At 37.8% G+C, this 16,263-nt stretch overlaps 1 protein-coding gene across 15 annotated transcripts in view; it reads right to left on the minus strand.

Annotated features, from left to right (window-relative positions):
- Positions 1-16,263, minus strand: part of DCLK2 (doublecortin like kinase 2) — a 136,195-nt gene that overhangs the window by 105,062 nt on the left and 14,870 nt on the right. For all 15 annotated transcript variants that reach the window (XR_012511483.1, XR_012511484.1, XR_012511477.1 and 12 more), the window contains exon 2: positions 12,692-13,026. Coding sequence is in view for 11 of the 15 variants with exons in the window: in XM_074377497.1 (XP_074233598.1) it covers positions 12,692-13,026 (335 nt within the window). In the remaining 4 variants the exon portion in view is untranslated. The remainder of the gene's footprint in view (positions 1-12,691; positions 13,027-16,263) is intronic.

Raw genomic sequence — 16,263 nt, forward strand, 5'->3', positions numbered from 1 at the left:
CTGACATTAGTACTACTATTTTTTTTGACCTGACATTATTCTTATTCCCCTTAGTCCTGCCATTCATTTTCTTACTTGCTTTTCCTTTGTTGCTGCTGCTGCTGCTGCGTGTGTGTGTGTGCGCGCGCGCGCGCGTGCTGTGGGGGGGAACAATCTCTTTAAATCAGTCTCCCCAGCTGTAACCCAGCTGACATTCCATGTCTTCATGAACTCTTCCCAGCTCCTGTAGTTCAGGCCTCTGTTCCTTAGCTGAACAGCAATATCCATTAGGCCTTCGTCACTGTCTAATTCTGTCACGTGTTTTCTATTTCGTCACCAGAGTGCACAGCCCTCGAGAACAGGGAGCCCACCTCATTCTGAAGGAGCCGGACAGTCGGGAGCACTTCTGAGCTTTAGTATTCCAGATTCCTTATGTGGGCTGGATGACTGGGTATTTGGTAAACAATGAAATTTGATGCATACTTTAAAATATATATAAAATTTACAGATACCCATATATCTGTCTTTATATACCTTAAAAAAAAACAAACCCCAAAACCAAACTTCCAGGCAAAAAGCCCTGGACCCGGTCCTGCTCTCTCATTCCTCCTGTCACAGCCTAAATTACTCTAAATGTGGTTGGAGGAAGCCATTAAGCAGGAACCAAATTGTATGTCACCAGATTAGCCTAAATATGTCAGCAGGAAAACTGTAGATACAACTGCCTGAAAAGCCAAATCATTCATGGAGATTAGGCGCCTCTTCAAAGCAATTTCTACTTCCATGAGTGGAGGAGAAAATATAGATTTTTGGAAGAAACCCTATTGATTCCAATAGATCTATCATGCGCTGACTCATGAGGACTGAACCATTCGTTTTCTAGGCCATGCTGAACATTTTAAGGAAGAGTATTTTTCTTCTGCTACCTTGGTATTCAAGTTTCTTAGTTGTCATAGTGACTGTCCTTTAAGCCATTTGTAAACAAATGTGTTATGGGGACAGAATACTGCAGTACTTCTCACACGGCAATAACAGGGTTTATGACATATAAATTTCCCTCGTGGTCACCGATCACCGGACGTCAGGTGTATGCTGTAAAAGGAGGGGGAAGAGCATCACATGCCAGCAGCAGGTCAGGAAAGGCAGCGTCTACCCACGCTGCAGCATTACTTCTGAGTAATAATCCTGACCTCCATCCTGCCACAAAACCTCAAACAATCTGACAACATAAAAAACACAGGGAAAGTTAATGCTCTTTTTTTTTTTTAACACTAATAATGAAAAAAAAAAACACTTCTTTCCAGTCACTATGAGGATTCTGCATAATATCCAATCAAATGAGGCTTTCTGTCCTTGAACTTTAGAGACCCCATGACCCTGACCCATTCTCTTTCTCATTTCCTGCTAAAACCAAATCTTTACCCTCTGAAACTACTTAAATTTCTTTAGGAATGTCTGCTTCCTATATGGAATAGAGTTTAGGAGCCAACTTCTATAAGCATTTAGGAAACTGTAAAATGTATTAAAACTCTGAAATAATACTCTCTGAGACAGCTTCCCACATCCTGGGACATTCAATCCTCTAGGATTGACCAATCTTTGTGAACTCACTTTATATTCTCCACAGTAAACATCCTAAAGTGCAAATCTGACCCTCTCACCACAGCCTAATGGATGAAGTTCACATCCCTTGGAAACGTGGTGTGTCCTGTGCACAACCTTCCCTGGCCTAACTTTTTACTTTCAAAACTCCACACTCAACCATTCATATCTACCTCCACCCCTTACACAGGCCATTCCAAAACCACCTGCATTTCCCTCAGCACCTCATCTCTTTTCTCTTTATATCTATTAAACCAGGCCATGGTTTCTCAGTCTCAGCACTATTGATGTTTTAAACCAGGTAATCCTTTGCTGTGAGGGGCTGTCCTGTGCACCGTCAGGTACGTAACAGCATCCCTGGCCTCTGTCTATTATGTGCCAGGCGCACACTCTCCCCCACCCCCACCCCACACCAGTTAAAACATCAAAAAATGTCTGCAGCAATTTCCAAATGTCTCCTCCAGGGCAAAATTATTCCCGGTCAAGAACCGCTGAATCAGAAAGTCACTGCATGCCCTCAATACTCACAAGTCCCTGACAAGCCAAGTTCATTGCACACAGGCTGCAGGATCATACGACTCAAACCACAGCAAAATTTCTGTTCACAGCAAATTATGAGTGTTCCCCTAAAAGCAGTCATCGCTAGGGCACGAACAGGGAGGCTCATGGCCTGTGATGACGCTCTTACACTGGACACCAACCAACCAACTCAGTCAGACTTACCCTAGACCCTAGTTCCTGGGGGTTTAATGGCAAACACACCGAGAAGACAAAGACCGAGCTGCACAGAAACCAGGAGTCGTGTGCAATGAACAGAAATCACCTGTCTTAGACACACGTGGAGAGAAGACACCTGAAACAGTGGACCTAGAGCCATCACTGGGACACAGAATTGCCATTGTTCTTTTGTTGGCCACAAGGTCTAATTAAGAACCTGACAAGGTTCCCTATGGCCTTTACTCGCCCCTGTAACCTTAAATATGTCAGAAAGACACAGGATCCAACTTGGAAAAGGTTCTATTGACCAAATCTAGGACACCTGAGCCACAAAATAAATGACAGTCAGGAATTACGACCCATAGAATAAATAAACTCTTGATCCTTGGAGGGTGAATATAAGTTTTGCGGGGGAAAAGTCTAGGAAGCCATTCTGAGCAAATCTAAAGAACAAAGTAAACAGATGTGCTTCATAATAGATTCTGGAAAATGATCAGGAATAATTAGAAACTAGTGAGATGGATCTTCCTTTGGGTCTTGAAAATGAGATCCAAGAGTAAATAGAAGATGTCTGGAGCAAAGGCAACCTCATGGGATGAGTGCACTGTCATGTCAAGATGTCTGCTGAAACCAAAGGACCAACAAGTCAGCTGGATGTGCTCTGTAACATTCCTGGCATGGAGGTATCACCGTATCCCTACCTCAGGCTGCTCACAAGCATTAAGGGACAAGATGTGTAAAAAGTCCGCCACAGGAGCTGGCACTAAACGTTCGTGTCTTTTCTCTCTCATCACTAGAAATCTTTAATGATATTCCTCATTGCATAAGTGTGAACCTTGTCTCATTCAGTATTAAAATGCAATTGTGTGTCACAGGAAATGAATGTATTTAAATCAGACTTCAGTTTGCATTTTCTGACTCCAGTGCAGATACCCAGATCCTTAGGGCACACAACACACTGACCACAACTCTCAGCTCCTAGAAGCTCAGGAGATGAAGAAGACATTGACTGACTGTGTTGCCTAGGCGGGAATGCTCTGAGGAGAAAATCACTTTTAAAACTCCCAGAAAAGCTGTATCTTTTATCTACATGTAAAAATCTAGACTACTGAAATAAGTGAAAAGACATATAAAATGTTAAAATTTGGATTAAGTTACCTAACTGGGCTTTTACAAGTTTCCATTTACACAACTTTTGTATTTCATAAAAAGAAAAAAACTACCTTTTTAATGCATTTTCAATGGCATGTGTAGCCATAATATTTTACCACCAAAAATATATACTGTAAGTGATAATAAAGATCAGGTGTTTAATAAACTTAATCATTCAGAAACACAACCACGTAACTAATGTCGGCTTCAATAAATACCAATACACAGATATTTCAACATCTCCCATAACTCATACTTGAAATGGCACTTTGATGGCTTACCCTGTGGGCAAACAAAGAGCAGTATTTAAAAACACAATCAAATGCCTTTATGCTCACATTTGGAGACGCTTGCCATAAACCATCACAAAACAAAAAAGGAAAACGTAAAATAAAACTTTACTATCTGAAGTCTTAACAGAGCCTGAAACGCGTCGGGAAGAGCAGAAGGCTCCTTCTGGGTAAGCGCTGCTTTGTTCCTGACAGTCCTCGGGCTCAGAGAATTGAACTTCTACGGAGGCGAACCTCTAATGACTACGAGCTTTCCAACCCTTTGCTGGGCGTCTGGCGCTGGCATCACACTACAATTAGAATTTCTAAAAATACGTGGAGAGAATATTCATGAAAGCCAGCCTTACTGTCTGAAGTGTGGTGCTCTTCCTTACATAAAAGCAATGCAAGAGGTTAATGTTTAAATCCAGAAAACTGCACAGGGTTACTGACATAGCAAACACAGACTCTAGCACTATTTTTCTCCACGAAGCAATTGTTAGTTTTAGAGTCAGTTATGTGGATGACCATGGTCAAGCTTATCTTCTGCTCCCTAGAAAAATCAATGACTTGAAGGCTGAAAATAAACACTTCCCTCAACTAAAAGGAACAGAGTAAAACAGGCCAAAGAAGAGTTTCTTAAACTGCAAACAAGCTGATCATACACCAGATTTTGAGTGAAGCTTTACTTGGTAGAGAAGAACCAAAGATTTCAACATGTTCTCAAAAGCTGCAGTGAGCCCCCCAGATTTCTCATCTGTAACATTAGCAAGTTGGAGTAAATAATTTCCCACCTCAATTATACATTCTAAAATACTCTACTGGCTTTGCACCTGTCCTTGTTTTTACCATAAGGCATGATGAGTGAATGACCCTTTCATGAAATCTAGTAAAACTTGTAAAGAAATATTACATGTTGCACACACTGGTAGAAATTGTGATCAACAGACATTCATGACAGCATACAAAAGCAACAGAACAAATCCAAAAGTTAGTTATGACCAAAAGCAATTAACATTACAAAGCAAATATTGCAAGTAATATCCTTGACTCAATTCTGTGTCAAAACAGTACAAAGAAAAAAGTTACCTGACTTCACTGAACACCAGAAATACACCTATGGGATTTTGGGCAACTAGGGAAAGGTTATTTTTTTAAAAATTGAATGAAATGATAGGTCTTTTATGCTGTACACCAGAAACTAATACAACATTGTAAATCAACTATACTTCAATTTTTAAAATGTTTAAAAAAAATGAAATGATAGGTCATTTAGTTCAAAATTAAGGTGACATAGTATCATAATGTGGGCTATTTGCTTAAAAAAAGTTTCTCCCTACTAAGCTTAACATCCTCAAGACCAGCTGGTTGACGCTTGCCTTGAACATAAAACTGATACACAGGTCAACTGGCTTTTCTCCTTAAACTACTCTCTAGAACAGAAAGTAGCAAAGGTGGAGATGGTAAGAGGAATACATGTAGGCTTCAATTTACACAACAGGAATTTCACAGAATGTATCATTTTCCATGCAAGAAGTTAAGTATGCATGTTGTACCTGGCTGTCGTGTCTAATGCATTCATAAGTCTCTCCCAGCTTCAGAAATATGGGGCACAGGCCAGGAGTGTTACCAACTAGGACAACTTTGTGTCTACAGCTTTGATTGTATCTCTCAAACCCTCACAAAGAGTCTCTTCCAGTAATCTGCCTGTAGGAATCTATCCTAAAGAAAGGAACTGATCCAAAGCATGGTAAAACCGACATGTAGCAAGATCAGAGGATAAAATTAAAAGCTGGAAACAGCCCAAATGTCCAGGAATAGGGTAAATCAATCACAGTCCATCTAGCCAACTGACTATTATTCAGTCATTTAAGTACGAAAGGTGCAATTTATATAACAGCATGGAAGAGTATGATTAATAAGTGAAAAAAGCATGATACATGATTAAAACTAAGCTGTTAGTGGATCCTTTTAAGAAGTAGAGTAGGTTGAGGAAGAAGGGCAGATGTGAAAAGAAACTTTCATTCTTTGCATTTCCCTGAATTGTTTGAATTTTTCCAATAGAAATGTCCTGATTTATTTGGGTAGTTTTCTTTTTAAAAAGACAAAAACGTGTATATGAAAGCATAGACAGAAATCCTTGAAAACAGTGTTTAGATGGAAGGATTGTGCATTTATTTTCTCCTGTATTTTCTAAACACCTAAGCAATGCCATATATTTTCATTTTTAAAAGTTGAATCTATAAAATAACTCTGAGTCGTCTTTTTGTCAAGCATATCATCACTCCTTAACCTATTTTTCCATTTTTCAGATCCTACCCAAAGTATAATTTTACCACACAACCTATTATTACACAGATTTTAGAGAAACCTGAGGTAAAACAGTATCATTTTAAAACCCAAAAAAAATTTTTGGAAGTAACCTGTTTAGCGTATTAGTGACTTGTCCTGTCCCTCCTCACCATCACCGAAGCTGTTCACCACGCCTGCAGGCAGAGGGCTCACGGAGCAGCCGTGAAGAGCACATGGTCTAGGATCACACTCCCAGGGTATGGACCCCAGTTCCACCACCGGCTGCATGACTCTGGGCAGGTTACTTCATTTCTCTTTCCTTCAACCTGCCCACTGCTAAATGGAAACCGCACTACCTGACTCTCAAGGACTCATGGAGAAGACTGATACAAAGCACAATGTGATGCCTGACACAGAAAGCTATTAGCTATTAGCTAATGAGGCTGTTAGCTATTATTCTCAGCACTGTACAACACGTGTGTGACAAAATGTATTTTTTAATACTTGTAATAACCACTGAAAAATAAATTCATAACACAACGAAACTAATTTAATACAATCTTTGTGTTCTATGCATTACTGCAACTTTGACATCAAAGAAATAAATAAGGAAACAGAAGCGTTTTCAGTGACGTCATTTTTATCTCTCCTACACTTGACATTGCATAACTCACTGAGAGCTAAAACTGTTTTTCTTACACATCTCTTCTCCTAAGGTGCACCTGCAGTCATTACTAACAGGATTTTAGTGTGTTCCTACAGTTTCCTATTAAAAGGGAGAAGGTACTATTTGAGGTCAGGGGGACGATCTATACAGTGGAGACCAGAATGGCAAAACACAAACTTCACTTTAACAAAAGAAGAACAAAGACATCTAAATGCTTCCTTCCTTCTTCCCACTTTTCAGATCATTCTCTGAGAGGAGGGGTTCACTAAATAAAAAGCAAAGATTAAGCCTTCTCACCTTTTTAAAGTCAGAGATAAATTTGCTTAGATCAGGGATCAAAGAACAAATTGACGTTTTCTCCCTTTCTGTACTTGGACTTCAAGCTGCACTGAGAAAATCCCACCAGTTACACAGAGTCTGTAGATTCCTGATTGGGATAAATTTTCCATTGCTTGAGATAGACCAGGGCTACCTACACTTCAGGTGTGAATTCAGTTTATGTAGGAGGACAAAACGCTGTTGTCTGTGGATTTCTGTTATCTACAAAAGGAAATCCAAACTGTCCTCATCTACTTCAAGGAAAAATTATACCAGGATTAAATGAATTATAGAAAATACTTATATTTAACCAGTTGATTTTTCTATAGCAATTTTTGAGAAGAGATTGCTTTAAATAAGTATGGCTGGATCATTACAAAGAAATGAATCTTCACAGGTATAATGTGATGCTGGAAAAGTAAAAGATACAAAATAAATGTTATATAATAGCACCCATGAAATCATCTTTTTGAAAAAATGTGGGTGAAAACCTTCATAAACTCTAAGATAGTCGGTAAGATGGATGCATCCAAGGAGTTGCCACGTTCCCCAGAAGGAGCCATGGCGTGGGGCATCCTGAGGCTGGCGGCGGTCCCAAAGTCTGGAAGTATTTTACCCTGAAAGTATCAACTGCTAGCAATTTCTGAATCTGTTTTGCCTCTGCCCATGACAAGAATCAACTTGTTCCAAAATTCCACTAAATATGTTTCTTTTATGTTAAAACTTTGCTGTTTCTGGGAAAGCTAAAAGCTAGAATCTTTTACATATGTGGACGAAAGCTATATTTGAACCTTTTAGCCCTTTAACAGAATGAAGACTTTTTTTTTTTAAAGAACTCCCCCCTGCTGTAGTTTATTATATGAAAGTCATCCTGACTTTAAAAAATGTTAAAAGTAAACCTTGTTTCCCTATACAGTTTAACTTAAAAGTTCAAGAAGGTTTTGCTTTTAGAAAGAAAAACAAGTGAAGCATTTAATCTAAATTAATTACAAGTTAAAAGAAAATTACTGAGGGGAATAGTGATGACTTCCATTTACAAATGATTTTTTTCTAGTCATCCCATCTATAAATACATAGGTTGTGTGTGTGTGTATATATATGTACATATTTAAATTGATAATCATGGCATCACTTTAAAGTAATAAATACTTAAAATGTCACAAGATTAAACCCTGATTTCTGAGGCTTCTCTTCAAATGTGAAACTTTCAGGGCCATCTTTATTTAATCCCCTGTGAAGCCACACTACCTAACTGCACGTCAGCCTCACACAACGAAGACAAAGAGTTTGAAATCCAGGACAACAAAGATAACAAACCATGATATTCCAACACACCTGCCTCAGTTAGAGAAAAAGTGGACAAAAGGTTATGAGAAAAATCCATAAGTCCAGAAATAAACAGAACATATAGCATATGGCCTAACTGACAACAAAGTTAATGTTTTAATAAGTATCACTTCCCTTTGAAATCATGTCACTTACTTTATACCAAGATGTCTGAATCTCAGCATTACTGACATTTTGGGCCCCAGAGAATCATGCTGCGGCTGCCCTGTGCCTGGCAGGATGGGGAGCAGCCTCCACCCACTAGGTGCCAGTAGAATCCTCATCTCTAGTTAAGACCGACTCCAGACATCGCCAAATGTCCCCAGGGGGCAAAAGTACACCCAGCTGAGAACAACAGTTTGACACTGAAGAGAACCCAAGAGTTAACATGGATAAAACTCTCAAATGTGATTTTATCCAAAGTGATTTTATAGAGACTAACCAAATCAGACCTTGTAAATGGAGACAACAGTACCAGGAAGATGTGATCTCCACTTTAAGGGAAGAAAAGATACCAGGGACATCGTTTTCACAACATAAATGCTACTGGCACATAACAGACCATTGCCTCTTCAATCAGGAAAGCTTTCAAGCCCATAAGGATAACCAGGGCCCTTAAAACTCCAGCATAGGTATCAGAATGAGATCACTGACTGTTCAGGATGAACTGCCTATAAATTATCTTTTGACAAAATCAGACTGATTAAAATGAAAACAACAAATCTGGGTAGGAAGTAACCAGGAACAGAACATAAAAGTCAAGGTAGACAGTCTAAAATTTTGTGCAGGGATGACCCATTAGCACATCTTAGTTCCTCCCTCTTCACCTAAGCAAAGCTGGCCTTTCCTTGAGAATTTTCAGAGAGTAGATAGTTTTACATACCCATTAAAAAATCATTCTGTAGAAAAAAATCAAAATGAACACTGCCCACTGAAAGGTTTGCATTAATCTTAAGCACAAAACATATTTCTTATGCTATTTCTAAGCAAGATTTAATGCTCTCTTTATACTTATAACACCTATCGACCAAAAGACAGACTTGCAGTTTTAAATACTAAGCACAAGTACTAAATCAGCACCTAGAAAAACTACAGCATTAAGAATACCTGGCAGTCTGAAAATACAATATCCACAGGTGGTGTGTCTATCAACAATGAAATCTGCAGTTTTTCCAAAGAAATCTTTTATTTCAAAGTTTAAAAATATCTCTTTTCTTCGCATTTTAAGTTCTATAAGACCCAAATAGTGACAAAAGTGATACTTGTAACATTTTATAGCAACATGCCAAAATGTCAAGGATTAACTCAATGCTTGAGTTTCTCCAATCTGATTGAAATCAGTCATTTTCTTTCTCAGTGCTTGAATTTCTGCTTCTAAGCAGACATGAGAAAGTACAGGAAATCAGAAGAGCAAATACTGGATTTCTGATGGCAACTATAATCTTGTTTCCTTCTGAATTTATTTTTTAAAAAGTCTTCCTTTGTTTTTCTTTCTTAACACAAAATTGAAAACACGCTACAGAGTTTTTTCCTTGCTTTTTCTGCTTAACATTTTCCCATGTCTTTAAGTATTCTCCCAAATAGAATTTTCAATGGCCACAACATATGAATTCTATGGTAATACCATTTAACTGTTTTCTACTTTAGAGATTTTAAATTGTTTCCAATCTTTTGCTCTTATTGCTGGGATGAAAACTATTTTGTATAATTACATTTGCATTTCCAGTTATTTAGGATTAACTCTTAGAAGCTAATTTACTAGTTATAATAGCAAAAACATTTTTGTTGTACAAAAAAAAATAGCTTTCCATAAAGATTTGAAACTTACACTTCCATCATTCCTTGAGAATGCCGATTCACTGCACATTAACACATAACATTCTCTTTCTAAAACTGTCAATTTTATCTATTAAAAATACATCTCAATGCCTTAACTCGCATTTTTAATAGTGAGATTGAATTTTTAAATGCATATAACCTTTGCTTATGACAGCTAGAAATTTTTACTTTTTACGTCCAACCAGTCAACTTTTCCCTTTGTGACTTTTCCATTACTTTTATACTTAGAAAATCTTTTCCACTTCACCATAACTATTGGCATGTTTTCTTTTAGTTCTTTTGTCTCCTTTTGATACCTATATTTTTAAGACACCTGGAATTGATTTTTGGTATGGCATGAGGATGATGATTTAATATCTGGTAGCAGGAGAGCCCATTAATCATTATTTCCAAAATTTTCCTGCTTATTTTTCCAGATTAACTTTTAAAATCACTTTGTTGGGTATTGCTCCCCTCACCCGAAAGCAAACTAATTTAGATCCTTCTTGAAACTACAATTAAACTAAATAAAAATCAGGAAGGATGTATAGAACAATGATCAATACCAGTGCTGCCAGGTCCTCATTTGTACCTGACTGACACAGAAATACTTCCACTAATTTGTTTACCAGTATATGAGTGGTTTTGTTTCAGACAGAGATTTTTCTTTTTTTTTTTAGTGTATTAAAGAATTCACCTTTCATTTTTCTTACTAAATCTTTAACTAGATATGGATTCGTATTTTGCCAAATGCCTTTGCAACATCTTTTTGGGACTGTTTGTACCATTATGCTTTTTTCTTCAAGATCTCATGTATAAATAGGTTTCTTAATAGGAAGCCATCCTTTAGATCCTGTCATAAGTCTACTTATAGCAGTGTACTTTTGTTCTTTAATATGTTGGTGATTTGAGTTGCTTTTTACATACAAATACTTCTAATCTGGGGGCTTTTCAAAGATAATTTTTTTGGATAACTATTAAAATTTCAGTGATCACTATTTCAATTAGATGTTCCATTTCTGTATTTCACTTATATTTTCCGTGAACAACATTCATCTGGAGATTTCCAAATCTGTTTCAATTTTTAAAATCTCAACTGCATTTCCTGTTTATATGACAGATTTACGTTTTCCAATCTGGCACACCTTTGATTTTCACTTTTCTTTTTGTTAGGTATCTTAAATATTTGTCCTCTCCATTTCTTGCCTTCCCTGGGTCCCCCAAGAATCAGTTCTTTGATTTACCATATCCCCTGTCTTGTGGTCTAATTTATTTTCACTTGCTTGCAGGGTGAATCTTTAAGGTGTTTTGTGTTATGCTGTGCTTATATTAACTCAATTTGTAAAGTGTCTATTTCCATTCATACTGCGAGCCTATCTTGGGGCAGGCTGCTATGAAGTGTTATGTCTAATCATTAGCTTAATTAATTAGAAAAGTCATTGTAACCTCACTCTAATCTGCTAGAGTTTTCAGAACCTATTTTAAAAATGTTGTTTATGTTTAAGAAAACAACCTGGTAAACAGATCTGGTCTTAGAAAATCAGAAAACTAGTTTGTATTTTTCCAGAAGACACTGCTCCAATGTTTTATATTATTCATTCTCAGTACAGCATGAGGCAAACACTTCAGTATAAAATTAATTATGTTAGAGGGGTGAAACAAGATGGAATGAAGAAACAAATCGAATGTTGGAAACTATAATGTTCAATACAATGTAAACCTAAACAACATAACTTTATTGAAATTAGGAAAAAATACACTTTAGAAGCCACATGTTTCTCTTTAGGAATGATAATCTGATTGTGGTGAAACTCAGTATTTGTATAACTGCTATTCATGCATTCTTGCAATTTGCTCAGTTTTTTTTGTTTTTGTTTTGTTTTGTTTTGTTTTCTATCAGATTCCCTTGTATATTGTTACCATACTTTGGCTTGCATTTTCCTGTGTAATTTGTGTATATCTTTCAGAAATGCTGCTTAATTTCCTCCATTGTTCCCTACAAAACTCATGTGGACATTCCTATAAAAGTCCTTTCTTTTCCTTAACCTGCATTTTCTATATTATACATAAGTAGGGAGAAAAAGACTTTTCTAAGAGAAATATCTTTTACCTCTGTGATTTACCCAAGCCCATGACGACTCTATCGGTCAACAGGTGTTCTTATTCTTAAACAGAGAATATCCCACACTTTATGTAGGAAGCCTCCTCAACCTATACTTTTCCCTCAGAAGTCTACATTTCCCTTCCAGTGGCCATAAGAAGTATCTGATAGATTTCTCTACATTCACTTTTGAGATATTTGGGTAAAAGACAGGTAAGCTGCTTAACATTTTTCACAAAAAGGCTAACACACACACACACACACACACACACACACACACACACACACACACACACACACACACACACACACACACACACACACACACACACACACACACCCAGAATGACTCCAATGAGCTATGAAATTCATATTGTTAAATACATAACCACCAAGGCACAGGCAGAGGTTAAAAGTGAGATGGAAAGCACGGGGCTACAAACATCTTACCTGCTTCCCGTCCAGCGTGCAGAGCCTCTTGACCACTCCTGAGTCCAGTTTAATGGCTTCCGTGATATCTGTTAAGACCTGTTCAAAGGAATGAGCAGTCTTCTTATTGAGAAGGATCCGCACAGCTTTCCTCGGCTTCACTCCACTTCGAATCACAGTCACTAACTTGGGTTTGATGAAATCTTTACTTTCCTTCACCTCACTCTTCACCGAGGAGGGGGCAGCCAAGGCCCGAGGGGTCCCACCTTTGATGTTCACAGACCAGTTCGGATTAACGTTTTTGGTGTAATCAACTTTACGGAATGGTTCGTTCGATGCACACACGTAACTCTCACCTAAAAAGCAAAAACCAGTTTTATCAGCATGGTTATTACCCCCACCACAGGGGCATTCGGTATGAAGCACAAATGCTGGAAACCAAATGAGCAAACTCCTAAACTTAACAGGTTTGGCATTCTTCCCACACCCCGTTCTTTTAATAGCATCCAGGTTAGTTTTGAGAGAATAGCATGCATTACAGAGTGAAATGCACTGGTCAAAGGAACTAGAGAGAATCTGGGTTTTATTCTGATCAAATGTCACCCTGGATAAGCCCCCTGGCATTTTGCTTCTGTACATCATCGTCTGTCAAGTTGGAGCTGTTGAACCAGGTGAATTCCGAGGCACTCCCTAGTTCCGAAAGTCCATTAAGTAATTTAATTGTTACTGTCTCATTCTGGGAGAAGTAACTCTATCACAAAATAATTTATTCATATAAAGAAATAAAACATTTTCTCCTCTTTCCAACTAGACATTTCAGTCCTAATCAAAGAAAAATCACTACAAAATTCACATAGCTGACTAAATTCTATTCAGTTACATGATCATGTACAAAATTACTGAAGCACTGCAAAAACGAAGGAAGAGTTTTGACAGCTCAAAGAAACAAACCTCAAGCATTGTTTCTTCCTAATTGAAAAATGTGAATTTAAAATAATTAGACAGTCTCTTCTATAATGGCTTATATGGGGAAGGATATTAAGTAAAGTGATGTGTTCATTACTCATGTAGCCTTCTTAATTTTTACTAAACATAAAAACTATACTATTTGTCAATTGGTTAAATGATTCAATGTTCATTAAGTTCTAAAAGTATATGTTGAAAAATAATAATTTTCATAAATATATGTCGAAAAAAAATCACGATTTTTCTTTCAGGAAACTCAGACGTCACCCAATTCTTTGAGTCTCAACTTTCTGGCATAGAAGATAAAGGAGCTGCACTCTAAGATTTTCTCTAAGGTATCTTGTAACTCAAAAAGAATCCATTATTTTTTCATATATTCAGTATAATGGCCTCCTTCTTAATACAGTATACGGTACAAGCCTTAAATGCTAAAAGCAAAAAAAAAAAAAAAAAAAAAAAAAAAAAACCAACATAGTGAAAGGGAATTCTTGAGAAAAGCCTGTTAATACAAATATTATATTTAACTATTATCAGGCTATTCTTGAAATCCTGATTAATGGAGAACTTAAAGACTCCCAAAGGCACATGGACAATTCAGTAATGGGTCAGACACATAAGAAGGATCTGAAAAGAGGAGTGGTATCTTCTGTTTAAAGGTGTAACATTCCCAAGCAATGTAGGGAGCCAGTCACAGGCTTTAATGCTGCCTCTACGTCAGTAATGTGAAATCTAGCCCAACCATCACTATTCAGTTAGAGATTATTCAGTTCTGTACACAGAGTTTTTCACAGTGTAATCATCTGGGAAAATGGCATGTAATTTTAAAAGTATGTATAAACTTCACAAAACAGAACTACACATCGCATGCATGTATTAATGAGCTAAAATAAATCATCATGATTTTGCTTTAATTGTATAGAGAAAACCACTCTCACGTTGAAAAGCTCTTACTATTATTACCTATGCTAAAAATCCCACTGTGTGTTTTGATCCAAAATTTTAACATGGAAGATAAACATGGAATCTCAGCAACAAGTAAACTTTTTTTTTTTAAGGCCAGGGAGAGTCAGCTGGGGGAAAGCCTTTTCCAATATAATGAGAAATGACAATGGCAATACAAGAGCAAATTTAATACATCAGGTTACCTGGACCAACCCCGTCCCTGCAAAAGTGGCAGATCAGCCAGGAGAGCTGCCTTTTACATTTGTCTGTATTTTGCCTCTTTACATGGGTTCAGCATGTCAGAACGAAAACAGGCAGAGGAAGCCTCTCTTTTCATTTGTTTGCATGTGGTTACAGAAAAACTTTAACTCCCTTCCTCTCTTCATAATAATGCTTTCATTAAAACCTTGTAGATCAGTCCTATAATAAACATGGGAAGTTTTGAACCAGGGCTGGCAAGTGCCTGCTTGACAGAGCCTCACCCTTTCCTGCACCTAAAGCAGACACAAATGCTAGTTAAGTACTAACAGAGTACTCTTCTGTTAAGCCCAGACTCCCACCTCACAGCCTGCACTGAGTCCCTACTATGCGTCAGCTCACGTGCTAGGTGCTGACATGACGTGAGACCCACCTTGGCATCCTTGGCACTCAACATTTCAGCACAAAGTTTCAAGACATGGTTCTGAGGTCAGACCTGTGTTTCTGTACACTGGGCACATAAATCCATACAGTACAGATGTCAGACCATGGTAACAGGAGTCACCAAGACCCCAGGGCCAGCTTCTCGTGCTGCACTGTCGCCCTACCCCCACCATCAAACAATCTCCTGATTAAGATTTTGTTATTTACATGGATTTGTCTACATGGAGAGAATATGCTGATGAAACAAGTTAACCCTAACCCTAATGCCATTTGCAGAAACATGGATGCTCCTGGAGAATGTCATTCTAAGTGAAGTAAGCCAGAAAGAGAAAGAAAAATACCGTATGAGATCACTTATATGTGGAATCTGAAAAAAACAAAACACAAACAAAGCATAAATACAAAACAGAAATAGACTCATAGACATAGAATACAAGATTGTGGTGGCCAGGGGGGCGGAGGGAGGGAAGGGATAGACTGGGATTTCAAAATTGTAGAATAGATAAACAAGATTATACAGTATAGCACAGGGAAATATATACAAAATCTTATGGTAGCTCATGGAGAAAAAAATGTGACAATATATATATATATGTTCTTGTATAACTGAAAAATTGTGCTCTACACTGGAATTTGATACAGCATTGTAAAATGATTTTAAATCAATAAAAAACATTAACAAAACAAACAAACAAACAAGTTAAGGTTTGGGTTCCTTAGGCAGTTACAGCTCTTGCTGTTAATCAATCAATAAATTCTTATTTTTTGTTAGACACTCGGCACCTACAAGATTGACTGGGAGCAGTTAGTCTCTCCCCAACCAGATTCATTCACTGTAGGGATTCTTGTTTAAGATTTATTCCCCACCTGCCAACTTGTCACTTCTCCCCCCAGCCCTGGTGAGGAGCATCACTTCCTACTCACACGCCTCAGCTAGGAACCGTCACCCCTCACCCTCCTGGCGGCTTCCCTACACACCACGCTCTGGTCTCACGTTCTGTCCACTCCATCTTCCAAGTTTTCCTAAAACTGCCCCTCCTCTC

Source organism: Camelus bactrianus, chromosome 2 (genome assembly GCF_048773025.1).
Source record: "Camelus bactrianus isolate YW-2024 breed Bactrian camel chromosome 2, ASM4877302v1, whole genome shotgun sequence".
NCBI lineage: Eukaryota > Metazoa > Chordata > Mammalia > Artiodactyla > Camelidae > Camelus > Camelus bactrianus.